Source organism: Hibiscus syriacus, unplaced genomic scaffold (assembly GCF_006381635.1).
Source record: "Hibiscus syriacus cultivar Baekdansim isolate YM2019G1 unplaced genomic scaffold, ASM638163v2 tig00116996_pilon, whole genome shotgun sequence".
Classification (NCBI taxonomy): Eukaryota; Viridiplantae; Streptophyta; class Magnoliopsida; order Malvales; family Malvaceae; genus Hibiscus; species Hibiscus syriacus.
The window spans coordinates 2,245,064-2,272,812 of NW_024063512.1; the positions used below are offsets into that span (position 1 = coordinate 2,245,064).

A 27,749-nucleotide genomic window follows, 5' to 3' on the forward strand; every position below is an offset into this window, starting at 1 on the left:
GAAAAAGAAAGAAACTCTTAATCTTTCCCTGAACCAGTTGTAGGAGGCATCGAATTTTTACAAGAGTCTAAGCCTACTATTCCTATCTTAGAATAAGACTCCTCAAAAGCTCCTACTGTCTCTGTGTTTGAGCCTATTGTATCGAATATAGAGGTTTCAGTTGTCAATACTAACAATTCTGATGTTGTTAGTAATGTTCCTAAGGATGAAATAAATATGTTACAATCTGAATCTATTGCTGCTCTTTTTGTGAGTTTAACTTCATCTCAGCCTAAAAGAGGGAGGGATAGACCAGTCAAAAACAAATCTAAATTATCCTTATCTGCATCAAACAATAGATTTGAGGTTCTAAGTATTGAGGAAGATTCTTCAGTTGTTCCTGATAGTCAACAAAGGAAAACTAGGCCAGCTTCTTTAGGAGTTGTCAGAATTGTTAATGAATTGAAGATGAAAAAAGAAAGATTCTTTAGTTAAAGCAAAAAAATGTTGAGGTAGGAGGTAGTGGAGGTGCCCTTGATTCCTCCTCTCAATGATTTATGCCTTCTGGAATATCAGAAAACTGAATTGTCCTCAAAAATAATCTTCTGTCATCAGAAGAGCTAATTTAAATAAAGTTGATGTTATCTGTCTGCTTGAAACAAGAGTGAAATATGCCAAATCTCTGACTATTCTCAACAATAAATTTTCTAATTGGAATACATTTACCAATTATGGTTTTGCGCATAATGACCGAATCTGGATCTTAAGTAAAAAAGGAATTCACTTCACCTTCTGTCATGCTTTTAAACAATGTTTATCTATTTAAAGTTTTCATTCTGGTTTTCCTTTTGTTATTACTGTTGTATATGGTAGTAATGATGGTAGAGAAAGAAGGCTTCTTTGGCAGCAACTAAGGGATTTAGATAGAAATCTTTGCCATTTACCTTGGGTCATAGGTGGTGATTTTAACATCATCCTGAACTCTAATGAATATTCTGACTTTGATCTGCTGGGTTCTTCATCTTCCTCTGATATGAGTGATTTTCAGGAAACTCTTTATGACCTTGAACTTTTTGACCATCCCTATTTTGGCCCATCTTTTACATGGAGTAATAAACAGAAGAATGCTTTCCTTGCAAGGAAACTGGATAGGGTCCTTGTTAACCAAATTTGGATCAGTTCTTTTCAATCATCCCATGTTGAGTTTCTGGCACCTGGCATTTCTGACCACTGCCTTGCTCTTCTCTGGACTCATAAAGAGATGCAAGCCAATAGACCTAAGCCCTTTAAGTTTTTTTAACTTTTGGACTCTTCACCTAAACTTCCTAACTCTGGTTGAACAATCTTGGCTTACCCCTGTCAATGGCAATCCTATGCATATTCTTTTTTCTAAGCTTAATCGCCTCAAAACTCACCTTAAAGCTCTCAATAATTCTTTCTTTAGTGAGCTATCTTCTCGGGTTATTTCTAAAAGAGTTGAACTGGATCAACAACAGCTTAAAACTCTTAAAGGAGAAGTTTGTTATGACTTAGAAATCCCTTTACATAAGGATCTTAAATTTCTGAAGGATGTTGAAGCTATGTTCTTGAAGCAAAAAGCTAAAATTTAGTGGCTCAAAGAAGGGGATAATTGTTCTAAATTTTTTCACTCTGCAGTTGCCCTAAAAAATAAAAGAGACACCATTAGGCTGTTGATTGATGACCAAGGGAACAGGCTGGAATCTTTCGATGCTATGTCATCTGAAATTATTAAATTTTTCTCTAATATGCTGGGCTCTTCTGACCCAATGGTTAAAGGTATTGATCTAAACTTGCTCAGTGACCTGCTTCATACTTCTATCCCTACTGATATTGTTGTTAATCTTATCAAAGATATTACCATGAATGAAATTAAAGATGGATTTTTTCTCTCAAGGTAATGATAAAGCCCCTGACCCTAATGGCTACTCCCCTCTCTTTTTTAAACAATCTTGGGTTATCATTGGTGATGATATCTCTGCTTCCATTAAACAATTTTTTTAGGAATCCTTCATTCTTTTAGCTTTCAATGCTACTGCTATAGCTTTGATTCCTAAGATTCCTAATCCTAGTAAGGTCAAAGATTTTAGACCAATCTTTTGTTGTACTGTTGTTTATAAAGCTATTTCCAAAATTCTGGTCAATAGACTCTCTAAATTAATTCCAAATCTCATCACCCTCAATCAAACAACTTTTGTTAAGGGGCGATTCATTGTTGATAACTCCCTGCTGGCCCAGGAATTAGTGAGAGGGTACAACAGAAAGCATTTATCTCCTCGTTCTGTTATGAAAAGTGACCTCCATAAAGCCTTTAATTCTATTAATTGGGGATTTATCTATGTTGTTTTAAAGGCTATTGGTCTTCCTCCTATTTTTATTTCATGGATTGAAACTTGCTTCATGATTGCTAGCTTTTCAGTTTCTTTAAATGGAAGTCCGATTGGGTATTTTAGAGGAGCAAGGGGTGTAAGGCAAGGGGACACTCTTTCCCCATTCTTATTTCTTCTCTCTATGAACGTTCTTTCCAATCTTTTGAACTTGCCAGCAACAAAAGGTCTGTTTAGTTATCATCCCAAATGTAAGCTTTTAGTTATCATCCCAAATGTAAGCGCATTGGCCTTACCCATCTCTCATTTGCTGATGATTTACTAATCTTCTGCAATGGCACTGTGGACTCTATCATTGGGGTTAAATCTGTTCTTGATGCTTTTTATGAAATTTCTGGACTGAAATTAAATGCTTCACAATGTGATCTTTTTTCTGCTGATATTCCTATTTCAACACTTGAGGATCTAAGTCTGATTACTGGATTCAAAATTGGCAGGTTGCCAATAAGGTATTTGGGCATTCCTCTGGTTATTAGGAAAATAATTGAAAACGATTGTTCTTCCCTTATTGATGCCATCAAATCTCGGTTGCATCTTTGGTCTGGTAAGACCCTGAGTTATACTGAAAGATTAGAGCTTGTTCGAGCTGTTTTATTTAGTATTACTAATTACTGGTGCAGGTAACTTTTCCTCCCCTTCTCTGTCTTGAAAAAAAATTGATCAATTATGTTCTAGGTTCTTTTGGAAAGGGGCTGATAAACCAGCTGCTGGTGCAAGAGTGAGTTGGAAACAAATCTGCCGGCCTAAAACAGAGGGTGGTCTGGGACTCAAAGACTTGAAAATATGGAACAAAGCTTGCATGATGAGCCTAATCAAGAATATCCTTGCTGGTGAAGGATCTTTGTGGGTAGCATGGTTAAAGAGCTATATGTTATGTTCCAACGATTTCTGGTATGTTCCTGTTAAAACTAATATGAGTTGGAGCTTAAAGTAAATTCTGAAGCTCAGGTCTGAAGCTTCCTTTGTTATGCCTTTGACTTCCAAGAAAGTTAAAGATTTATGGAATGACATTAGGGTGAAGAATCCTAAATTTCATTGGCATTCCCTGCTATGGTTTCCTCTTCTTATTCCCAAGCATAGTCTCATTGCGTGGATGGCTCCCTACCAAAGAGAGACTGTACCGAATGGGGATCGCTAAAGACTGCAATTGCTTACTTTGTGATGCTAGTATAGAAACCAGAAATCATCTATTTTTAGAATGTTCGTTGCCAATGCACTATGGACTACAATCTTCTCCCTCAATGGTCTTCGATTTAGACACTCCAATTGGGATGATCTATTCGAATGGGCAGCTGCTACCTGGAAGGGTAAATCCCTCCTTACTTCTATCATGAAAATTTCTTCTACTGCTTTGATTTACATTATCTGAAAAGAAAGAAATAGAAGGCTCTTTCAATCCCATGCCACTACTGTTGAAGCCATGTTCAGTGAGATCAAAGAAATTGTTGGGTTCCAACTTAGGGGCAGGTTTATACCTAGATTAGATAATGTTAACATTACTCTTTGTAACCAATGGGGTATAGTCTAATTTTGTTTTGATTGCCTTTTGTTTTATGGGTGATCCTTGTATTTCTGAACATTGAATGTTTTTTGTAGCAGTTCTATGCTCTTTGGGTAATAAAAATCAAATTATCCAAAAAGTTCCACGAGGAGATTTATTAATTGGTCAAATGATTAAAAATGTTTAAGTTATCTTATTTTATGTATATTTGGTATTTATTATAAAAATATAATACACATCTCTATTTAATTAAAAAAATCCATCAATGAATCAATTACACGTTCTTTCTGTTTTAATGAAATAAAATATTAAATCTTTTAAATAAAATAAAATAAATTAGAAAAATCACTCAATACAAAATGGTTGAGGGAAACATGAACTGCTTGTGAACTTAGTGCGTTGAATATCTCTGTGACAAAAGAAACAAGTGCAATTGGGCGTGCATTCATGCTTTCAGTCTGCATTTTACCATGTGAAGGGAATGAAACTCTGAAAGACTGGTTGATCCAAAGAAGACCACTCGGGACTACAAAGTTGGCATGTTGGGCTGCTGTTGGAACTGTTGGCCAGACAGTTGCTTACCTTTCTTGGAACTTATCGCCAAGTCATAGCAGGGTGACAATTATTGTCTATAACCTATATAAAATAATAAAAAAATGTTGTTGATAAATCGGGCAAAGTAAACGAAAGAACACAAGAATTTTAACGAGGTTCGGCAATGTGCTTACGTCCTTGGTGCCTAGGCGGCGCTAGAAAATTTTATTCCATTCTCATAGGTTTAGGTTACATCTCTATTTATAATAGAAAACCCTGGTACATAATTACAAAATTAACCATGTACCGTACCGCGGGGGCGCAGCCCCCGCACCCTCAACCCACATAATCGTAACCCCCTCTACGAGACTTCGCTCACTCCGCTCCATCCCCTGTCCTATTTACCGGTATATTTATGAGCCATACCTTACAAATCTCCATCTTGGCGAATATCCTGCCCCTTAGAAAACATTCAATGTGGGTTGGGTTACCTTAGTTCTTTAACAACTTGAAACATTCAACAAGTCCAAACAATGCTTGAACTTGTCTGTCGTAACTGGCTTGGTGAACATATCAGCGGCATTCTCATCAGTGTGTACCTTCTGAAACAAAATCTCTTTAGATGCAACCAACTCTCTGATCTTGTGAAAACGTACATCAATGTGCTTAGTTCTAGCACGATATACCTGATTCTTAGCTAAGTGAATAGCAACTTGATTGTCGCAAAGCAGCTGAACTCCACCTTGCTGAACACCCAACTCCTTCACTAAACCAGTGAGCCATAAAGCTTCTTTTGCAGCTTCAGCCGCTGCCATGTACCCAGCTTCAGTTGTAGATAGTGCCACTACAGATTGAACAGTAGACTTCCAACTAATAGGTCCTCCACCAAGAGTAAAAACATACCCTGTCGTAGATCTTCTATTATCCAAGTCACATGCATAGTCTGAATCCACATATCCTACAACCAAAGGATTATCTCGTTGACTACCAAAAACAATTCCATGTCCCACAGTACCCTTTAAGTATCGAAAGATCCACTTGACTGCTTCCCAATGTTGCTTACCAGGTTTATACATGTACTTACAAACTTGACTAACAGCATGAGCTAAATCAGGACGATTACATACCATTGCATACATCAAGCAGCCAACAGCATTAGAATACGGAACCTTTGCCATATCTTCAGCTTCCTTATCTGTCTTAGGGCACTGTTCTGATGAGAGATTAAAGTGGTTCACCAATGGAGTGCTAACTGGTTTTGCGCTGCTCATCGTAAATCTTTCTAGCATTTTTTTAACATAACCCCGTTGAGATAGCCACAGTCTCCTTGAGTCTCTGTCCCTGCAAATTTCCATTCCAAGAATTTTCTTTGCAGCACCTAAATCTTTCATATCAAATTCCTGACTCAATAAAGTTTTCAAACCGATAACATCATCCATGTTCTTCGCAGCAATCAACATATCATCAACATACAGTAATAGAAAAATAAAAGAACCATCATTAAGGCTCTTAACATAGACACAACAATCATACTCACATCGGTTGTAGCCAATCTTGATCATATAGGAGTCAAATCGTTTATACAACTGTCTTGGAGACTGTTTCAACCCGTACAAAGATTTCTTCAATCTGCAAACTAAATGCTCGTTTCCAGGTTGAGTGAAACCTTTAGGTTGCCGCATGTAGATCTACTCCTCTAAATCACCATGCAAAAAAGCAGTTTTAACATCCATCTGCTCTAAATGCAAATCCCAACTGGCCACCAATGCAAGTACTGCTCGGATTGAAGTGTGCCTGACCACATGAGAAAAAAATTCATCATAATCAACTCCTTTCTGCTGTGAAAAACCCTTTGCTACCAAACGAGCCTTGAACTTGAACTTCTCCCCCTCTTTTTCTGTTACTGTTAGTTTCTTCTTATACACCCATTTGCAACCAATCGGCTTTTTACCCTCAGGAAGGCGAACCAACTCCCATGTACGATTGTGATTCAAAGACTCCATCTCCTCAACCATGGCTGCCATCCACTTGTCGTTTTCCTGACTAGTAACAGCATCATGAAAATTAACCGGATCATCACTGCTAACAACAAGTGCAAAAGAGACCAAGTCTTCAAAACCCAATCTACTCGGAGGCTTTATATTCGTCCGTCTCACCCTATCTCTGGCGAGACTATAATCCTACAAATCATCCGTAGTGGAACCACCAGAAGTCGGTTGAGAAGTTTCTGGTTTCTCAACTGGAAACTGCTCGAAATCCACCACTGTCGTGTCTTTCTTCTGTTGCAACATGGATTGTTCATCAAAAACAACATCTCTACTGATCACAAGTTTCTTCGCAACTGGATCCCAGAACTTGAATCCTTTGACACCTTTCTTGTAACCCAGAAAAATGCACTCCTTCGATTTTGCATCAAGTTTGGATCTCTCATCAGCAGGTACATGCACATAAGCAGGACAACCAAAAATCTGTAAGTTATCAAAACTAACATCATGACCAGTCCATACCTCTTCTGCAACTTTCCCAGCCAATGATGCCCTTGGCGATATGTTGATAAGATAACACGCCATGTTAACAGCCTCGACCCAGAAGTGTTTGGGAAGCCCCGCATTCAACCGCAAACATCTGGCTCTTTCATTCAACGACCTGTTCATCCGTTCCGCAACAGCATTCTGTTGTGGTGTCTTGCGCACTGTAAAATGTCTCTTAATCCCGTGCTCCTTACAGAAGTGTAAGAACTGTGAATCTGTGTACTCAGTACCATTGAAATATTTTAAGGTGGACACGTGCCTACATTGAAATATAATTTTATTTATATTTGTTATTTATTTTACTGATTGTGTCAATCCTGAAATTTTATTGGTGTCCACTTGATACAAAATATTTCTATTATTAATACATATGTATTGATTCTAAAAAACATTTCTAGATCCACCATCCATTTTACTATATAATTTTGTTATATAGTCATGATTTTATACTATAAACACTGGTGAAACTTATTAAAAATCCCATTAATCAAATTCAATGGCCACTTTATATATAAGAGCACCACCTCACATGCAAAAAGGGAGGGAAATCCTATTACATACCCACTTCAACTTTTTTTTCATGTTTCATGTGGAACACACGACGTACACTGGTCGAGCCAGCTGACACTCTAAAATTTTTTAAAATAAATTATTTATATTTTATATGAAAATATTAAAAATAGAATTAATATTATTATTTTTAAAATAATAATACAATTTTCAAATATAATTAATTTAAATTTTTTAGCTTCGTTATGCACGTGAAAAAAATATAATCAATTATTATTATGAAAGTTATTTATATTGTTGTCTTCTGATATTCTCAAATGTAAAACATTGCGTAATATACGTTATGTGAATAAATCAGTAAGCTATCTTTAACTTTATTATAGGTTTACATAGTCAGAAGGTACAACAGTACATTATTAAAAAAATATTAATACGTTGTCTCGAGTTTATTTAGAACCGAATGTCGTAAAGAGTATATATTATTTATAATATTCTTATCTGATCCAATAAACTTAAACGAATACAATACTTTACAATCGTGAATCAAAACTAGAATTAAATTAATTTGAACTTTTTAAAACTAAGAATAGGCATGACAAAAAATACCCTTTTTAGTGTAACTCAAAGGTTTAAGTAGGCAGGCAATGAAGGCCAAATTTGACAGGCGAGGATCAACATATAAAATAATTCATTTATTTGAGGTAAATGAGTAATTCTTACAATTTCGGGGATTACTTTATGATTTAGAAAATTGACAGGCACGAGTAACGATAATCGTCAGTAAATTTAACCTTTTTCTCTGACCTTTTTTTAGTTAAATTAATAAAAAAAAAGTATTTTTATTATAATATTTATAATATTTTAGATTATTTTTAAATAAATATATATTTAAAATTAATTAATCGATTATATTTAGACCAATCCATACCTTCCTTTGATTGGAAAAAAAAGTTATTCGCATCTCAAAATGGGATTCGACCGAAGCACACAGCCCTTGGACAAATCTACTGTTGGCAAATCTGGATAAATAAAAATAGAGTTATCTGTATCATATCTTCTCAAACTATAACCCTTATTTAAATTAGTTCATCTTCAAACTATGATTCTCATTTTAAATTAGTCCTCTTAAACTTTGACCATTCTAATTTCATACCTAATTTATGACCCTCTTTCTAAATTAGTCTCTAAACTTTTGAATATTCCAATTTCATCCAAATATGTCATTAATTCTAACCATAGTTTAACCTAAAATTTGTTTTTTTCAAACATGTAATAATATAACTTGGCCTAACGATTTTATTAACAAGTAGTATATGATTATAGTTTGGGATGAAATTGAAATGTTCAAAAAGTTTGGGGACTGATTTAGAAAGAGGGTCATAATTTGGGGATAAAATTGAATTTTAAAAAGTTTGAGGATTAATTTAAAATGATAACCATAGTTTAAGGATAAAATTAAAATATTTAAAAATTTATAGACTAATTTAAAATAAAAATCATATTTTGAAGATATGTAATGCAATTAAATCATAAATAAATAATAGGAATATTTTAGACCTAAAAACTTTTAAAATTTTATAATATCTTGGGTTGGGTTTGTATTAAACATTTTAGTATTTACAATAAATATATTCAAAATGGATAAAACCGTCGATCACCGACGTGGCGGGGCCAAATTCCAGTGACTTTTAAAACTTGCTTCTCTAACCGAAGATATTATTAATTTTCAAAATTCAGGCAAAATTGCTTTATCTATTTACCTTTTTTGCTTCACCTCCATTTGTTCAAGGTTCTAAAATTTCTAGGGTTTCACGATTCTTAATATTTTGATTTCCAGTTTTTGCCTTTCTCTTTTTGTATTTCACGGTTTGTGAGCTCTGCACTTGGCCGGGTCAAGTTCTTTGAGTTTTCAGTTCCAAGAATTGATGCGGTATGTTTTTTCTTTTCTCTCTCTCTCTCTTTTCTCCCCCCATTTCGGTTAAGTTTCTTTTTGGTTGCCCGAAAAAAGGTGGAGGATAAAAATAATCTAGACTTTGAAAAGAATAAAATAAGTGATGAAATGAACTTCACTTAATGTTGTTTTCGCTGGGTGGATTTTTGGAATTGGTTGAGAATAACCAAATAATTAAGAATTTGAAATTTTAATTTAATTTTCTGCATTTTAGAGAAACGTTATCAGGTTTTAAGAAATTGGGAAATTGGTCCGAAACGTTAATTAGAAGGAAAAAAATTGGTGGTACCTTTGCTTTATTGGAAGTTATGGGCGGTTTGTGTTACTTTAGGTTTTGAAATTCGCGAATTTGATTACTTGCTTACGCTCTAGTATGTGTTTTTAGCCGTGCTTAGACGTTTTGGTTCGCAATTTCGACAAAAGAGAAGGTAATTGCTTAATATGTGTACTTCTTATTTGCCCATTGGCCATTCAAACTCTGCACTTCTTATATGCTATTGGTACTAACCTCTGATTTTGTTTTGGTGATAACAGTTATAAACATGATCATAATGGTTTCACTAGGAAGTAGGAAGTGATATGCTGCGACTGAAGAATATTTCATGGGATGAAATTTGCATCTAAAGTATGGATGAAGAAATAGCCGAAGAAGTAACTCGAACGGATGCAGATGAAGGGGCTCACCTTCAGTGCAAAGAGGTTGACCAATTGGTGAAACCTGACAACTGCAATATGTTGGTGTACCAAGAAATGGTGATACCGGGTGAGGTTAATGCTCTTGAGAGTTCATTCCATGCTATTGGGGATGTGTTGGAAGGTAAGAATGTGTTGGAACATGGGTGTACTAGCCCTTGCACTTTTAATGATGACCATGACATGGTTGAAGAGTTAACTTTGAGAAATTATAATGGCTCTAACATACCCATCGTTGGTACATCAAATAATAGAGAAAAAATGCAGATGAGGCAGGCCAGTGGCAACATCTTTATCAGTTGGTAGGTGGATCAGGAAGTGGGGGTTCATGTGGCAACAAGTACAACAGTCGGGCAATGCCAAGTATGCCACCGGAAGTAGGCTGTGCAGCTTTTTCTGAATTTTTGGGCCACAAACCTTTGAGTGATGGGCGGACTGAAGCAACAGAACAATTGATGGGTGGTGAAAATAATGAGGTTTCAGGCAGTCGGCAATCTAGTGGAGGTATCAAGACGAAGATTCTATCAAAATCAGGATTTTCTGAGTTTTTCGTTAAAACTACATTGAAAGGCAAGGGTATTATATGTAGAGGTCTGTCTCACGATGTCTCTAAAGTTGAGCTTAGACATCAAAATAATACAAAATGTACTGGACAAACTATGGTGGCGCCTATTCCTCCTGTGAAGGCTGCTGGAAGTCCAGTGGTGGCTTCTAGTACATCACTAATCTTGGGTAATAGAGCTGTTGTGAGTTCTTCCAATGGGAACACAGTGCCGAGGGTTGGTGAGCATGTTCAAGACGGGATAAACTTGAGGGAATGGCTGAAAGTTCAGTCTCATAAAGCAAACAAAGCTGAGCGCTTGTATATATTTAGACAAATTGTGGACCTGGTTGATTATTCTCACTCTCGAGGAGCTATATTGCATGATTTGCGTCCTTCTTGCTTCAAGTTGCTGCAAGCTAATCAGGTTAAATATATTGGTTCAGGTGCCCAGAAAGGTACTCTGGATTCTGTATTGGATAAAGATTCCCCCCCTTCAGAAAACATCATGACTAGGAGAAGGCCAATGACACAGGGGAGTTCCTCAATTGGTCTTTGTGCTAAAAAGCAGAAGATCAATGAGAACCGAAACTTAACTCAATGGCCTTTGTTTCCTTCTAGATCTAAACTCAAAATTGAAACCATAATCACCCAATTTTCTCGCAGTGAATCTAGTGAACATTGTCCAAACACACAATTTAGCAATTCTGGGAGCTCTCATTCTTCTATGTCAGCTAAGCATCAGTTAATCTGTGTGAATGAGCAGTTGGAAGAGAAGTGGTATGCTAGTCCAGAGGAATCTAATGAAGGTGCTTGCACCATTTTATCAAATATATACAGTTTGGGTGTGTTGCTTTTTGAGGTACATAAACCAATTGTGCTGATCTCCTTTATTTTTTTCTTATCTATTTTTGGTCTGTGATGAAGAGATTGGATAATATGTGTTCATTCTGAAAAGTAATCTGATTGTTTCTTTCAGTTGCTTTGTCATTTTGAATCTGAGAGAGCACATGCTGTGGCAATGTTAGATCTACGTAATAGGATTTTTCCTCCAACTTTTCTGTCAGAAAATCTCAAAGAAGCTGGATTTTGTCTTAGGCTACTTCACCCAGAACTATCTTTTCGTCCAACTACCAGGTATTACAAATTTTTTATCAGTGCTAGATGACAAGCTCTTGAATCTTATATATGATAGTGTATATAATGAATCTGAAAAATAAATAATGCTAGCGCGTGGGATAAAATTTTAAATACATTAGTGATCACACTGATAATTATAGATATATTTTGTAAACTGACATCTCTATAATAACCTTGGTATCTTTCAAAAAACATCGGTGAGTCATATGATTAACTGATTGGAGAATTATATTCCATTTATTATTGGTGAAAAGAAAAAAGATTAGAAAATTAACAACTATAAAAACAAAAATACAGTAGTTAAAACACACAATATCTGACCCATCTTGGAAATCTGCATTGAATTGAATTCCAGGTAATGGTATGTTGATGAAACCATATCCTGCTTTATTATTATAATCCTTAGTCTCAAAGATCAATGCTATGTTAATATGAACTTGTTCCTATGTGCATGGATTTGTAAATGTTAAGGCTATGATGTCCATTTATAATTCAATATAGGATTCTAAGTTTGTGATTGTTGATATTTATCAGGGATATGCTACAATCTGAACTACTTGGTGGATTCCAGGAAGTATTTTCAGAAGAATTGTCTTCATCCATTGACCAAAATGATACTGAATCAGAGCTACTACTGCATTTCCTTAGTTTATCGAAAGAGCAAAAGCAGAAGCATGCCTCAAAATTAATGGAACATATTACTTGCTTAGAAGCAGATATTGAAGAGGTTGAGAAAAGAAGGCACTTTTCTAGAAAACCTTCAACTTATTCTTCCATTAATGCGATGGAATGTAGGCAACTTAGTAAAGAATCTCCAATTTCAGAGATGCATTCTAGTTTATACCCAGTTTCAAGTGACAATGAAATGAGGTTAATGAGAAATAACGATCAGCTTGAAGCTGCTTATTTTTCTATGAGATCGAGAGTCCATTTTCACGAGACTGATTCTATGAGACGGTCAGATAAGGATATACTGAAAAATCGTGACCATTTGCCTTTGGCGCAAAACAATGAAGAATCACCAAATCCTGCTGATAGCCTTGGAACATTCTTTGATGGAGTGTGTAAGTATGCTCGATATAGCAAGTTTGAAGTTCGTGGGATAATGAGAAGTGGGGAGTTTAACAACTCGGCAAATGTAATCTGTTCTTTAAGTTTCGATCGTGATGAGGATTATTTTGCTGCTGCTGGGGTCTCTAAGAAGATAAAGATATTTGAATTTAATTCACTCTTTAATTGCTCCGTTGATGTTCATTACCCAGTCATTGAGATGTCAAACAAATCAAAGCTTAGCTGTGTTTGCTGGAATAACTATATCAAGAACTATCTGGCTTCAACTGATTACGATGGTCTGGTTAAGGTTTGTATATTTTCCCAGACTTGGGAGATTTTCTAGTTTAAGGAACGCCCTTTTTTTGTATGAATGTGATGCGCTGAATGCATATGGCAGCTTTGTCATGTCTCTGGTACAATTGCATGGCATTTTCATTACCAACTTGACAGGAGCTGCTTGTGTCTTACCTGTTGGTACCTCAAAACTTCCCTTGCATTAGTTCTTATGACATTTCCATTGATTCTCTTTAGTTTGGAGTTGGTTGAACTAATAAATTTGGATCTTCTTTTTATATTTCCTCTTAACTATTCTGAAGTTAGTCACTTTTCCTTATGCTGCTGATTATAGCCCTGTAGGTAAATGGTTGTTCCTGAGCAAAACATAGTTGGACAAAAAACAGAAATCTGTCACTTTACGGATGAAACTGTTCCAGTTCTTATGGGTTTAGGAGCTAAGGAATTGGAGTAGTACTGTGTCAAACTACACTACTTCACATTAGCTTGATTGCTGCCATCACATGTTTATTTAACTTCTGATAGTAAGTTTAATCCGAAGCATTGTTAGACATAATTTTGAATCATAGGCTTTAAGAGAATGCCTGCACCATCTATAATCATGTTCAAAGTTTAGGTGTTCTTGATGGTTTGGAGGTTCCCTTTTTCAACCACATGTTATACATGCATACTGCTAATGAATTTATTTATTGATCTACAAGTCTTATTTTTTAAAATAATGTTGTGGGTTTAGTTTATCGTATGCTTGGTTTTATGCCACAATATATTTGAAATGCCAAATTCTTCGCTCCTGGAATAAACTATCACTTTTTTATGTGCTTTTTATGCAGCTCAGTCATTTCCTTATATGACGTAAGCTATTGCTGTTAAAGTTACATTTTATAGTAATTTTTATGAAATTCATGCATCGCTCATTGATTCCATTTGCGTGGGTGAGATTCAGTTATGGGATGCAAGCACCGGCCAAGCTATCTCACATTACATTGAACATGAAAAGAGAGCCTGGTCTGTTGACTTTTCTCAGGTGTATCCAACAAAATTAGCTAGTGGCAGTGATGACTGTTCTGTGAAACTATGGAGTATCAATGATGTATGTCCCTATGTCTCTTATGGCTTTTATAGCAGGAAATAGGTGCATATTTTTCTGTGAAAACTTATCCAAGTTGGTAGATCAAGTATAAATGCCAAAGCTGGATTGCAAACCCAGGCTAAGCTTAGCCCACTGATGTTAGATTCACGTTGGTCTCTTGATTGTACATAGCTTCTTTTAACACATCAAAGAAATTGCTCGTACAAGAATGTCTACCAACTCGCTGCTCTTGTTGATCATTAGTAAACCCTTTTTTTACCTTAGTGTATTATTTGAAGACATTAACAGGAAGAGTTGTTATGGATCTTCATTGTTTGTGTGCAAATACCATAGAATTTGATCAAACTGTCTTAAGAGTAGTGATAAAGATCACAAGAAGCTTTCCTTGTCTGTTTATGCATGTTCTGCAGGTGGGGAAACGAATTTAAACTGTTTTTGATAGATATAATGATCTGCCATCATTCAAGGTGCCTTGAAAGCACTACTCAAAGTTGCCCAAGTTTATGAAATTAACCTTTCCATCCCCCTCCTTTCTGGGTGTAGAAAAACTGCTTGGGCACCATCAGGAACATTGCAAATGTCTGCTGCGTTCAGTTTTCTGCTCACTCCACTCATTTACTGGCTTTTGGATCTGCAGATTACAAAATATATTGCTATGATCTTCGAAATGCCAGAACCCCCTGGTGTGTTCTCGGTGGTCATGATAAAGCTGTGAGCTATGTGAAATTCCTGGACTCAGAAACTGTAGTTACTGCTTCCACTGACAACACATTAAAGCTTTGGGACCTCAATAAAACTAGTAGTGGTGGCCTGTCCACTAGTGCTTGCAGCTTAACCTTCCACGGACATACGAATGAGAAGGTTGGCATTTATTTTCTGAAAAAATAGTTTTGAAAGTTCTTAATATATCTCGACTGGCAAAGCCTTTTTGTTCATTTGGGTTGGTTTGACTTTTCATCTGCTTCTCCAGAATTTTGTTGGATTATCCGTTGCTGATGGTTATATAGCTTGTGGTTCAGAAACAAATGAGGTATTAACTTAAGCTGGGTCGTCTTCATTATTTTTAGGCAGGGAATGAGGGATTAAAATAGCTCAGCAAATGCATTATCATCTGCTTTCGTCTTCATTAACTTATTGAAATGTTGTGTCCAGGTGTATGCGTACTATAAATCAATGCCTATGCCAATAACGTCACATAAATTTGGGTCCATTGATCCTATTTCTGGGAAAGAGACTGATGACGACAACGGACAGTTTGTATCAAGTGTTTGCTGGAGAGGGAAATCAGGCATGGCTGTTGCTACAAATTCTAGTGGATGTATTAAAGTATTGCAGATGGTTTAAGGAGAAGTTAATTGTTGAGAATCATCAATTACTGGCCTCATTTTGGAATCTGAGGGTTCCCAAGTCTATCTGGAGGCCATCCTGGGTTCAGACAAATATGTCTTACATGGATGACTCAGTCTGCTTGGTGGCCCGTTGTGATATGGCTTTGATGCATAGTTTATTCTTATGCCAAAGTGTAGTCATGGTTCCAGATTATCAAAATTGGCCAGAACCAGATTCTAGCTAAACTTTTACAGGCGTAAGAATCAGGAATGTCATGACGCCTTCTGGGTTCTTGAGATAGAGAACTAAACCATAAATATGGGAATGTGAATTCGAGATTGAGATATATCTGTGGGAGAGGTTTTCCATCTCGGTTGTCGGAGAGAGTGCGATATTAGCATGTGGCTTTATTTCTGCTATTGATCCTAGAAACAAATGTGCAGCCCTTATAAGTTTTTATAATATATAGGTTATAGGTATAATTGATAGTTTTACTCGATTCTAGGGAATTCTTCATTGAGTTGTAACGAAGCATTCTGGCATGTTCTTTGTAACTGATAATTTACCACTGTAAATTTTAAACTTGTGTATATTGTAGTTTTGGCTTTAATATTACAAAATAGTTTTCTCATTTTGGATGCCAACAAGTTTTCCTTTTTTCAGTTGAGATTAGGATATAATTTTATTATTACTTTTATCAGATTAGTTTTTATGGTTATCGTTTAAAAAAAGGTTGACATGTAGTGTCTATTAAAACGCACTCTGTAACACCTTCAAGGATTAAAGTTGCGTTTTGACATAAAATTTTTAATCTCATCTTAATTTTCTTGAAGTTGTACATGTTTTTAAAATTTGACTATTTTGAAAAAAAAATTATTTTGGAATGTTCAATTTTCAGAATTTTTAAATTTATTAGAAACTTTTTAAAATAAAAATAAATAGTGAAAGTTGAGATTTTTGGGACGAGGTGCAACACGGTAGAAAGTGGTGGCACCGTTGTCGGAGCTCCTACTTAAATCTCGTGGGTTTGTTTAGGGAGAGTAGGGTTTATTTGGCGTAAGAGGTTTAGAGTTGAGTTGTAATGAATTGAAACAACCAAGCAAGCTGTACCTAAGAAGAAACCAAACGTAGAATTTAAGAAATGAAACCAGAAATAAGTATATAAAGCCCAAAAGCAAAAGGAGAGAGAGAATTACTTGGTGTTATAATTAGAATCGGGAACGCATAGGGCCACAGCAGGTGTGGGAAAATGGAGATAGCCATTATTTCTATGGTATAGATAAGACGGTGGAAATGCAAAGCAAGTAGAAAGGGTGCTTGTAACTGCCATTCACTTCATAATTGTGACCTAAGTGTCTTCAAGACAATTCATGAGATATATGCTACTACTTCGTAAATGTAGCCACATTTATTGGACCTGACAATATATATAATATGAATAGGATACGTTGGTATGACCAAGTGTTTGAAATGGTTAAATCTGGGATTGACTCGAAGATATTTGTTTTTATAGGGAAATCTCGTATCTATATCGTATCGTATCGTATAGAATCTGAGTGCCTTTGGACTCATATCAGTAGGTGAAATAGACATCCCCTTGCTCTGCCGAGACGGCCCTACCTGCTTCTCCCACAAACATTTTATATGTCCCTCTCTTCAACTTGCTCTTGCCTTTTGGTCCTCTCCCAACATTTTGCATCACTACATATTCTCTTTACAAACAAAGATAATAAATATCCCATGCATATTTCATGGGACCCCCTCCTCACCTTTGTTCGTTTCTACTTAATTTTATCGTGTAGTATTTACATCACTAATTTTACTCGCATACAAATAATCATATGATTTGTTGGTATAATAATCCACCACGTAACGATAATAAAGGGTTTTAAGTCAAAGGGTTGGAGTTTTAACATTGAAATTCTATACTACTTTTTTAGGTCATTTTATTTTTGGGTAAAGTACCCAAATGGTCCTCCGACTATAGAACATTGTTTTGTTAAATCCTTTGACTAATAAAAGTTACAAAATGATCACCCTACTACTCATATGTTTCAAAATCATCCTATTCTGTAAAAAAATTGGTGGTCTTCTGAGCTGGACTTTAACATATTGGCTAAGATATGATAAAATATGATCCCAGAATAGTTTGAGCTGTATTTTTTTGATCAACTTTCCGTTTATATTATGTCATGGAGTCAGTACATGAAATATTATATTGTCAAGCTAATGTTTAAAAGCAGTGACGATGCTAGTAGACATCATTAAAATATAATTTTATCATGTCTCAATCAATAAGTTAACGTTCAACATAGACGATTGTTGAAATTTTAACAAAAAATGACGAGTTTGGAACATATAAATAGTTAGGTGATCATTTTGTAATTATTAATAATAAGATGACTCAACAAATAATACTCTATAGTTAGGGGATCATTCTGAAATTTCTAATAGTTAATAGACTCAATGAAGTAGAATATTATAGTCGAGGGACCACATTTATACTTCACCCTTTTATTGTTTTAAGGGGACAAAAAGGGAAATATGAAGAAGGCAAATAAATGTTGGGTAAGAATTGCTTACGTGGATCTCCAGAATGAGCCGCACCCGCTTATCCAAAACGGAGGGTCGGAATCAAGCGGATGGGATTGGAAGGATGGCCGGGAGCGTGGGACCACGACCAGATCACTGCCGTATGCTTGAGAGCGTAAGAAAACAATGAAAACAGTGATGGCTGAGCTGGATCAATTTGGTGGGGACCAGGGTTGGAGCTGCTGGACCGATACCACTTGCACTGAAACGAGGAGATTGGGAGACCGTTAACCTAACAATACGTGTACGAACATGATTTAATTGAACCTGCAGAATAACATACAAGATCTTCTGCCTTGTTTTCCTTTTCAGCTCGCTCTAATGAATGAAAATGAATATCCAAAGTTTTGGAATTTGGTGCCCTTCCATTGTGTGGCTGCCCTCTTATTTGCTTCAATCACCACTCCAAGAGACAACAGAACTACTCAAACTGGCCTTTTGTCCTTTTCTTTCTCAAATTTTAATTAAACTCTAATTTTTTAAAAAATAAATAAATTAAAACCCTTTAAATATTTTGAATATTTCAATTTAAATCTCTAAAAATTTTGAAAACTTTACGTAAGATCCAACTAAAAATCCACCCTTAAACTAAATATTAGGTTATTATAAATTAATTTATATAATATTCTTAAAACTTAATTAAACTATTTTAAAATTTAATTCTGCGATTAAAAAAATCTACATCTGCGGTCAATTCCAACAATATGAAAGTCTTAAGTCGTTTTCGGAATTTAAGAAATTTATTTTTAATTTATTTCACCTTCATTGGGGAACAAAGGGGGCGGGGCAGTAGTGGTGTAAAGATCAGGCAATATGTATGATCCTGACGGTCCCAAACAAATTAAATACCCACAAGATTATATGTCCCATGGCTTTAGATTTTTTACTTTTTACTGTTGTATTAATCAATTTGGGATAGCTAAAAGCTGAAAAGTCCTAGTTGCAGGGCTCCTTCCCCCAATAAGTACTGTCACTGTAAAAAAAGATTCATGTCTCTATGATTATAAAAGCCTGCGTATCTACCACACCCTCTAAGTGCCCAAGATCTACCAGAAAATGACGTTTCGTCACTCCCTTAAACAACCCCAACTGGCCAACCGCTTCTTTCAAACTTTCGACACTGTTAGCCAAACGGTATTACAAAACCCATAAAGAAATTTTTTAAAAAAATTACATAGACCAAGGTCACAAAACAAATAAAAATAAATTATGGGAATTGTTGTACTACTTTTGTATATCCTTCTCGTATTAATATTTTTGAAGAATTCTTTTGTGGAAGAACATCTTTAAAGATAAGATCTCAAATATCTTATACATTTTAAGATTTTTTATGACTTTTACTAGATGCACATGATATGTTAGAATCAAAATCTGCTATCAATTAGTCGTATCTATTGGACCTACCAACTTACGAGTAGTCATCATGATTCTATATTTGACACTAACATTAAAAGTCATTATAAAATCTCTTAACCAAAATCGAGAGAGAGATCTGGAACCATTTTCGATTCATATCCCTCTCCCTCCTTATGAAAACAGAAAATTTAAACACCATTCAAATCCCATATAACTATCCACTGCGATTTTTCACTCAAATCAAAAATAAATCAACATACTATAACCCACTTTATTTCACTAACAGGAGTTAAGAGTGAATTTGTCATGTGTGCAGTCGGGTATGAGGCAGAGTAATGTTGCTATTTTGGAACAAGGACAATTTTCATTTAATGAAATTTTCAGCCTTTTTGACTACGATTAGCCAATATGTTATGGGATTGAGGTTAAGGGCATGGTGCAAATTTTTAGGGTTATAATACACCAAAATCTTGTGACATTGGTACTGCTCCAACTGAACAAGGGACCACGTTTTGATGGGCAGACATTTCATCGTTTTCATGAGACCATCGAAAACTGGTTCATCACATACGTTTTACTTGTGCCATTCTTTGTTGTGTATTAATAATTTGTTTTGACTTGTACATGGTGGACAGCGTACGCCTAGTTTCAGAAAATGTTTTATTATAATCCATGATTTGATGTGTTAATCCAAGACCACATTATGAACTAATTTAGCTGATGTCAAGTTTAAGGGTAAATTATAAATTTCATCACTTAATTTTCTTTTTACTTTTGTTTTGATCACTAAAACTAAAAAAGATATTTACTTGTTAAACTTTTGACTCACTCTCATTTTGATCATTTGAGCGTTAAATCATAAATAAAATGATGACATGGAAGTTGTATGTCCTAATATGGATTGTTTTTTTGTTGACATGGCATCCCCATGTCGTCCATGTTATTTTCGTTTTCTTTCTTTCTACATTTTTCTTTGAAAGTTTTACAATTTTTTTCTTGTCTCACTTGTGTTGCAGTCATTGATCTTCAACGTCTTTTTTTACCACTTGTGATATCTGCGAAATCGTCTCATCGTCTCCTACCACACTATCAGTTTAGATAGCTAAATCATTTTAAAACTAATGAAATCCAACCTCAAATCTAGAACTAATGAAACCAAAAAACTAACTTGTTATTTAATATCCGCCATTGAATCAACGTGAAATCAAGATATACAGCTTGCTTTCTCTTTTTCCACCTTCGCGCCGTTGGAATTTGGAAAAATATGCTTCATCATTGAGAAATCAAAGGGAACTCAAAACGAAGAGTTTTTTTCTTCATAAAATGAAAAAGGTTTTGGGTACTTTTCATCATTTAAAAAAGTATCTAGTCATAGCATCGTTAAGTATTTAACGACGGAGTAAACCAAAATAAGAACAAATGAAAAATCTAATAAGAAAATTAAAAACTTTTAAACTTTAATGGCTAAAATAGTAATATGAAGAGAGTTGAGTGATGAAATTTATAATTTATTCTAAATTTGATGTGCTAAATTCATCCTACTGACCAACACTAAGCAGAAAGGGACCCCAAGAAATTGAAATGAACCACGAGGAGGCTCCAAACTCGGCAGCCGCCTCCCCGATTGAGATTCTTTGAATTTGATAACAAATCTGTCATCTCAAAACTTCAATAAATAATTGCTAATCCTCCTGTCGTTTAAACTCTGCATATCTAATTTTGGCTTTGGGTTCATGTCCCAACCTCTCCATTGGTCAATAAAAACAATCATTATATTTAAAATGATATCATTGACAAGTAGTGGGGGAGGCAGAGTCCCCATCATATATTGATATATTTGTGTGTGATAAGGTGGTGAAACGTGGAAACACCGAATTCAAATTCGCACTCACCCACAATCTGTCATTTCTTCTTCCATTCTTATTTTGATTCATTTTGTAAAATGTGTATAAATTATTCAAAATAGAAGTTATCTATATAACCGAACTAAAATTAAAGTTTTATGTGAATAATTACAATGAACTAAAATTTATGTATCATATTACATATTAATTTGAAGTTTATATATAATTTTGATATTTAACCCAAAAATAAAATTTGAAATTAATTTCAAAATTAATTTACTGAATGTCATAACACTACTATGATTTAATGAATTGGGGGTGGCGATGAGGAATTGGACAAGAACTTGCAGAAGATCACAAGTTTGATTTGTATAAGCTCTAGTTAAGTGTTATAAGATTTTTTTTCGAAAGATGTATAATGTGATGTGTAATATTATTCTTCAATTTTATGATATTTCCCTTTTTTTAAAATATGGGAATAATCTATTCATCCTTCTCTTACCCTCGTTACACGCCATCATTAAGATTATCTACCAATTATTCTTTATCTATTCATCATTACCATGTATGCTACACCATCATTATCTCTTTTTTTTTTTTATGAAATTGATGACACACTTCATTCTGAGATATGAAATTCTCTTATCACGAGATATAATCTTCTTAACGGATATGTCTAAAAGATATATATTACTGTCTTTAAATTTCAAAACACTATTCTTTAACGTGTATTAATGCTTAAGGTGAATCCTCTTGTACTCAACCTCGTAATATTTATCATTAACCACAATTATGGTTCTTTATTCTATCTACTATGATTATTGAGGAGCTTGATAAGAATAAATTAAACAATTAAAATGTATTTTAATATATATACTTTTAAAAGATGTATATGATACCATTATTTTTAAATTCCGAGGACTTTCGTCTCCTTTTCAAGAGAAAGCTTTTGCTCCCTTACCTTGAGGCGTTACATAAACAAAGCTGCTAACTTCATGCTTTAAAATTTGAACAAGAACCGAAAGGGAATGGCCGCTTTTATTTTATTTTAAATTTAAAAAAGAAAAAAAAGAAAAGAAGAGGTGCACGGACCCGTTCTACGGCACGTGTTCACTCTTTTTAAATTCCAAAATTTTATGTCAGTATATATTGTCCATGTTATGTCCTTTAAAATTTTATACGTGCACTAAAAATCATCACACCTGTTCTTAAAAATTACCTGTATTTGGAAAGAATCTTTATATGTTTTATTTATAATTTATTTTTTGAAACATAATATGAAATATAATTTAATATAAAACATTTTAAATTAAATTTACTTTAAAATATGCATAGCTTTATTTTAAGATAAAATATGTGTAGTTGAGGTGTGAAAAACAAAAAAGCTAACTCATGAAGATAGAAGACACCAAAGAAGACGTTGCTACAGTCGTCCGTCACCATTACTGTGAAGGGAGATGTTTAATATTTTTATTTCTTCTCATTATTAACGTTGTAAATAGTTAATAATTTACTTTTTATTCTAAAAACAGAGCTTAGAATTAATATAGTATATGTTTAATTCTTTAAATTAATTTTTAAAATCACCAACAGATTTAAATTGTTTTTCAAATTTAAATATTCAATTGACGGAAGGGAGGGTCTTTCGTTGATAAAATCAGAACACGGACAAAATCTCGATATTTTCAGTTCCGCCGACGCAAAACTTAACCGAAAAAGGGGTATTACACGAGAGAAAAAGAGTCTCAAATAGCTAGCAGAGGATCCGACCCGAACAAATCCCCTATATCTTGGAAATGATCATCAACGTGTTGGAAGCTGGGTAAACCACCAAATCCAAACTCGGAATCCCCGCACGAGTTCAAGAATCCGTCCCCGAACTCATCTTTCAAAAAATCCGGCACCCAACAAAACATGTCACCGGGAAACAAAGAGGAATAGTCGGAGAAATATGACAAGTTATCTCCCGATATGCAGCAAGAATCGTCGACGACATCTCGAAGTTCGCTTCCGGTTTCACGCGATTCTTTGACGCTTTGAAAGTCGGCTTCGGAGGCCGAAAGCGAGTGGCAGCGAAGAACGGAAGTCGGAGAACTGGGAACAGTTTTATGAGATTCTTCCTCGGAGTTGTAATCTGAGTTGGATAACGGTTTTTGGCTGGCTTTATCTCGAACCGACGACTTTTGTTGAGGAGTCGAAAAGTTGGTGAGCGCGTCTGCTCCACGCAGCTGAATAGCCGCGTTGTCATAAACAATTGCCGCCTCTTCGGCAGTGTCATAGGTGACTAACCAAAGCCGTACACGTCTTATAGGGTCTCTAATCTCAGCCGCCCATTTTCCCCACGGTCGTTGCCTTACCCCTCTGAACTTCTTCCTCGATGGTACTCTCGCCGGCGCTATACCTTTAGCCTCAGCAACAGACGCTGCCCTTTTTCGAGAAGCTCTTGAAAATGAAGACGATGACTTGCTTCTCCCAACGATATCGTTCTCAGTGGGACATGATGACTCGATAGTTATCTCGTTAACAAATTTCTTGACTCTGTTCTTCCGGGAACAAACTCGCGTTCTTCGTTTTTCTTCTTCATCGCTGGAGGAATCAGTCGCGTCAGCATCAGTAACTGTTATCCGGACGATTCGAGGCTTCACTTCTGGCTGATTTCCGAGTCTATTATTTAACAATGGTGGAAGGAGCATGGTTTGATGGCTGGGTTCTGCATATTTGATTGAAGGAACAGGGCAAATATCCATTTTTCTCTCAATCTTCGCTCTGGGTTTTCAGATTCTTCCACTTATCATTGAGAGTAAAATAAAAAGGGGAAGGGAAAAAGAAGAGATTCCTTTAAAACAGACACGAGGGAATAAAGGGTTAAAAAGGGAAAAAAACTGAAGAAAGAACACGTTAAATAGAAGCTTGAAATGGAGAGAAATCCACCATTTATCGGTTCAAAGGCATACTCAAAAGTTCATCAAAGGAAGATAAATTCCAAGTAAAGATATGATAAAATAAGTAGTACGGAGAGAGAGAAAAAGAAAAAAGAAGAGAAATTTTTGTTGGCAAAAGTTGCAGAAGAACAAAAAGGAAAGGAAGAAATTTTCTGCCACTTAACAGGGTAAAGACTACTCTCTGATATTTCTCCAGGAAAATCTGACAGAGGGATAACAAAGGAAAGCAAGAATTAAAGGAGAGAGTGGGGAAGAGGTTATGGTAGATAAGAAGTGAGTCGGGGGAGAAGAAGATGAGGCCAAGTTTTGAAGTGAATACGGAAAGTTGAGCGATTTTATAGGACCCAAGCCAGCCAAGACACACAAAAAAAGTTTTCGGTTTTTTAGTTTTTACTAAAGGGCGGGATGGGTTATATCGGCGATTTTAAAATCCCGGCGACGGAGAGATGTTTTACGAGGCGCCGCATAATATGATAACCTGAGATATTGACACGTGTAAGTGGTCCCCAGAAAACAGGAAGATCCAAGGAGAAGGGCGAAGGCTGAGTCAGCCAAAGGATTTATTCTTGGCATCAGGAGATTTTATGTCACGTGACACCAGTCACTCGGGTCAGTCCCAACCTTTGACTGAAAGAATATTAAAAATTAATTACCTATCCTTATTCCTAATTAATCTTTTCTAACACATTTTTAACCGCATTTTCATCATTTACAGCAAAGGCGTTATACAGCTGGTAACTTTAACATTTTACCTTTTTTCAAAAAAATTGATTTTACAACTGGATCCACGTGGCAGGCAGCCTTGAACTTGGAGCCTTTTTCATTTTATTTTTGTCCTTTTACTTATTTAATGACTAGAGTGCCGGGTGTCGACTGTAGACTGTGGAGCTGTTTCGGTGTTTTATTTCATGGAGCAGTAATATTGACAGGTGGCTTTCTTGTATCAACAATCTGTATTTTTTGCAGCAAATATTTGCCGTAAGATGGCATGGGGTCCAATAATCACGATGGTAATGACTTTTATTGGTAAATAATCACCAACGATAATTTTAATATATAATTAAAAAAAATATTATCGATTTTATTATTATTTAAATAATAAAATTAATAAAAAAAATTATTATTTTTATTGATTTCATTATTATTGGGTATGATAAAACACTATCCGTTTTGTTATTTTTTACCACCTTTATTATTATTAGATATTTTACTGAAAATATTAAAAAATATTAATACCTTAGATAAAAATAATAATATTTTAAATAATTTTCTAATTATATATTATAAGTACAACACTATATAACTACCCACTTTTGCCGCACCCAATGTACGTACAAAATTATAAATTGGGTCACGTGATGATCAAATTGTGTTCTACTTGTTAGTGTGTGATTCATTTGAAAAATTTGGAGTTAATTATATATTTAGTTATTTAATTATTTGATCGGTTTTTTATTTATTTTTAAAGTTATATATAAAATTAGTTTTCGTTTTATTTTAATTATTCACTATTAAAAAAGGTAACAAATGTGTCATTGATTTAAAATCTAAAACTAAAATAATGTTAATAAACTACAATTGTAAAATTAAAACAATAAATAAGTAAAAAAATTTAGGTACCTATATAATACTATAAAACTCTGTGTTCATACGCGATGATAATCGTATACCCTTAAAAATATTATTATTATTATATATATATAATTAGTAAATAATATTATAATAAATTAGTAATTAAGCTTTTATTAAAAACTAAAGTACATTTTAGTTACTTTTAATATTAAATTTGAATTCTAATTTAGATCAATTTCAAATTCCAGTTTTTAGATTCAAACTTTATTAGATTTATTTTTCATATTCAAGTTTGATTAAAGTAAGAGATGACAGGTTGGTATTTTGTGTTGGAAACTAAATTTGGTTAAAGTTGCCACTTTATTGGCAACGTGGCAATCATCTAGCCGATATGAGTGTCTCGAATTAGGTTAGTTTGGGTTTTTAAATTCGAATATTTTTTTAGTTCAAAGTATTTTAATTTTTTTAAATTAAATATGATTATATTTTTTAGTTAATAGAAGCAATTATGTTTACATGATTAAATGTTTATATCTCAATATAAATTATTAACTTATGGAGTAATGCCAAATTTTGTGTATATTTTAAAATAATTTATAAAAGGCAATTACTCGGGTTTAACACGATAGAATGTTTCGCACTTACACAAATCACAATGGCACAAATATAACTTTCATTATCAATTATTAATATTTTTTGCTCAGGATGACAGATAATGTAGTTACTGATATTTGTATTCATCTCATTCCATCTGAAATTAGACTGGAATGACATATTATCTTCTTTTTCTCTTTGAGCTAATATCGTCCTTAGATCGGAACGATTAAAACTTGAAAATAAAAGTGTATGTTTGAGCTTTTATGCTATATAATCGATTATTTCTGGCGAGAGAAAGATCCACACTCATCGTATCAATATTGATGTACAACGGGTAATGTTGTTGTTTATAGTGATTTAGACAGTGGGAAGGAAGATGGTTAGATCGATGGTTTATGATTCATCTTTTTTGGTTTGATTTGTGAGCATGATCGTAGTTGGGCTTCGACATGAGGGGCACCTGCCCAAGCCCCAAATTATGGTTAACTTATGTATTTAGTCACTTACCTATTTATTTATTTTTGTTTTGATAATCTATTATTATTTTCTTTGACATTGACATTTTCTGTAGCGCATTTCCTTACCTATATATAGGGGCGGTCCTGACTATTTTTAGGCTTGGGGCGAAAATAAAAAATAGGTCCCTAATATAAAAAAATAAGAAATATGTAATTTAAAAATTTTATTAGATTTTTTTATTAAATTAAAAAAATAGTAATTCATTACAATATAAAATATGTCAAAAAATATATTTAAGAATATAAATACTTATAAAAATATTACGTTCGATCATTTTTATGTAAAACCATGATGATAGTATCAACATCAATGCTTTCCAATATTTTTTTTCAATACATAACATAACATTTGAAAATAAAAGAACGATGTTATCTAGAATTTGAAAATATATAAAATTAAAAGAAAGAATTTTAAAATGTGGTATACCTAGAATTTTAAGAACAATCTTCAATATGATTCAAGCACCATAATTGATAATAAACAATTGTGAATTTACGTGTTAGATAAATATGATAAATTAAAAAATGAGAATAATAATTTCTAGATGAATCGTGAAACATGAAAGAGAAAAGAATCATGCTAATTATACTTAAATTTTTTCTTCTCATTAAGTTTTGAAAAAAATTATGTTAATAATTTTTTTATTGATATGAAAAATCGGGAAAGAGATTTGGCGAATTGATAGTGGGAATTTGGAAAGACCAAAATTAAAGAGTTCAATTGATTTTTTTTAAATTTTGAGAAAGAAATATTAAATTAGAATTTTATGGAAGAAC

The 27,749-nt window shown here is 34.3% G+C and overlaps 3 protein-coding genes across 3 annotated transcripts; 2 read left to right on the top strand and 1 right to left on the bottom strand.

Moving 5' to 3' along the window:
• The first annotated feature begins 1,766 nt into the window (after positions 1-1,766).
• Positions 1,767-3,718, top strand: LOC120193611. The gene is made up of 5 exons (XM_039196068.1): positions 1,767-1,894; positions 2,145-2,468; positions 2,588-3,004; positions 3,060-3,275; positions 3,460-3,718. The coding sequence occupies exons 1-5, from the start codon at positions 1,767-1,769 to the stop codon at positions 3,716-3,718; spliced, it is 1,344 nt and encodes a 447-aa protein (XP_039051999.1).
• Positions 3,719-9,230: 5,512 nt separating this feature from the next.
• Positions 9,231-16,078, top strand: LOC120193740 (protein SPA1-RELATED 2-like). Its single transcript, XM_039196179.1, is given in 9 exon segments — positions 9,231-9,390; positions 9,946-10,375; positions 10,378-11,507; positions 11,625-11,782; positions 12,320-13,145; positions 14,076-14,222; positions 14,766-15,083; positions 15,193-15,252; positions 15,375-16,078. Coding segments are annotated over 8 exon segments (3,168 nt in total). The 5' UTR covers positions 9,231-9,390; positions 9,946-10,038; the 3' UTR covers positions 15,567-16,078.
• Positions 16,079-20,899: 4,821 nt separating this feature from the next.
• LOC120193443 (ethylene-responsive transcription factor CRF2-like) lies at positions 20,900-24,573 on the bottom strand. Its single transcript, XM_039195932.1, has 2 exons — positions 23,087-24,573; positions 20,900-20,928 (listed from the first exon to the last, which is right to left on the bottom strand). Exon 1 carries the CDS (start codon positions 24,088-24,090, stop codon positions 23,089-23,091), a length of 1,002 nt encoding a protein of 333 aa, XP_039051863.1. The 5' UTR covers positions 24,091-24,573; the 3' UTR covers positions 20,900-20,928; positions 23,087-23,088.
• Positions 24,574-27,749: the final 3,176 nt, after the last annotated feature.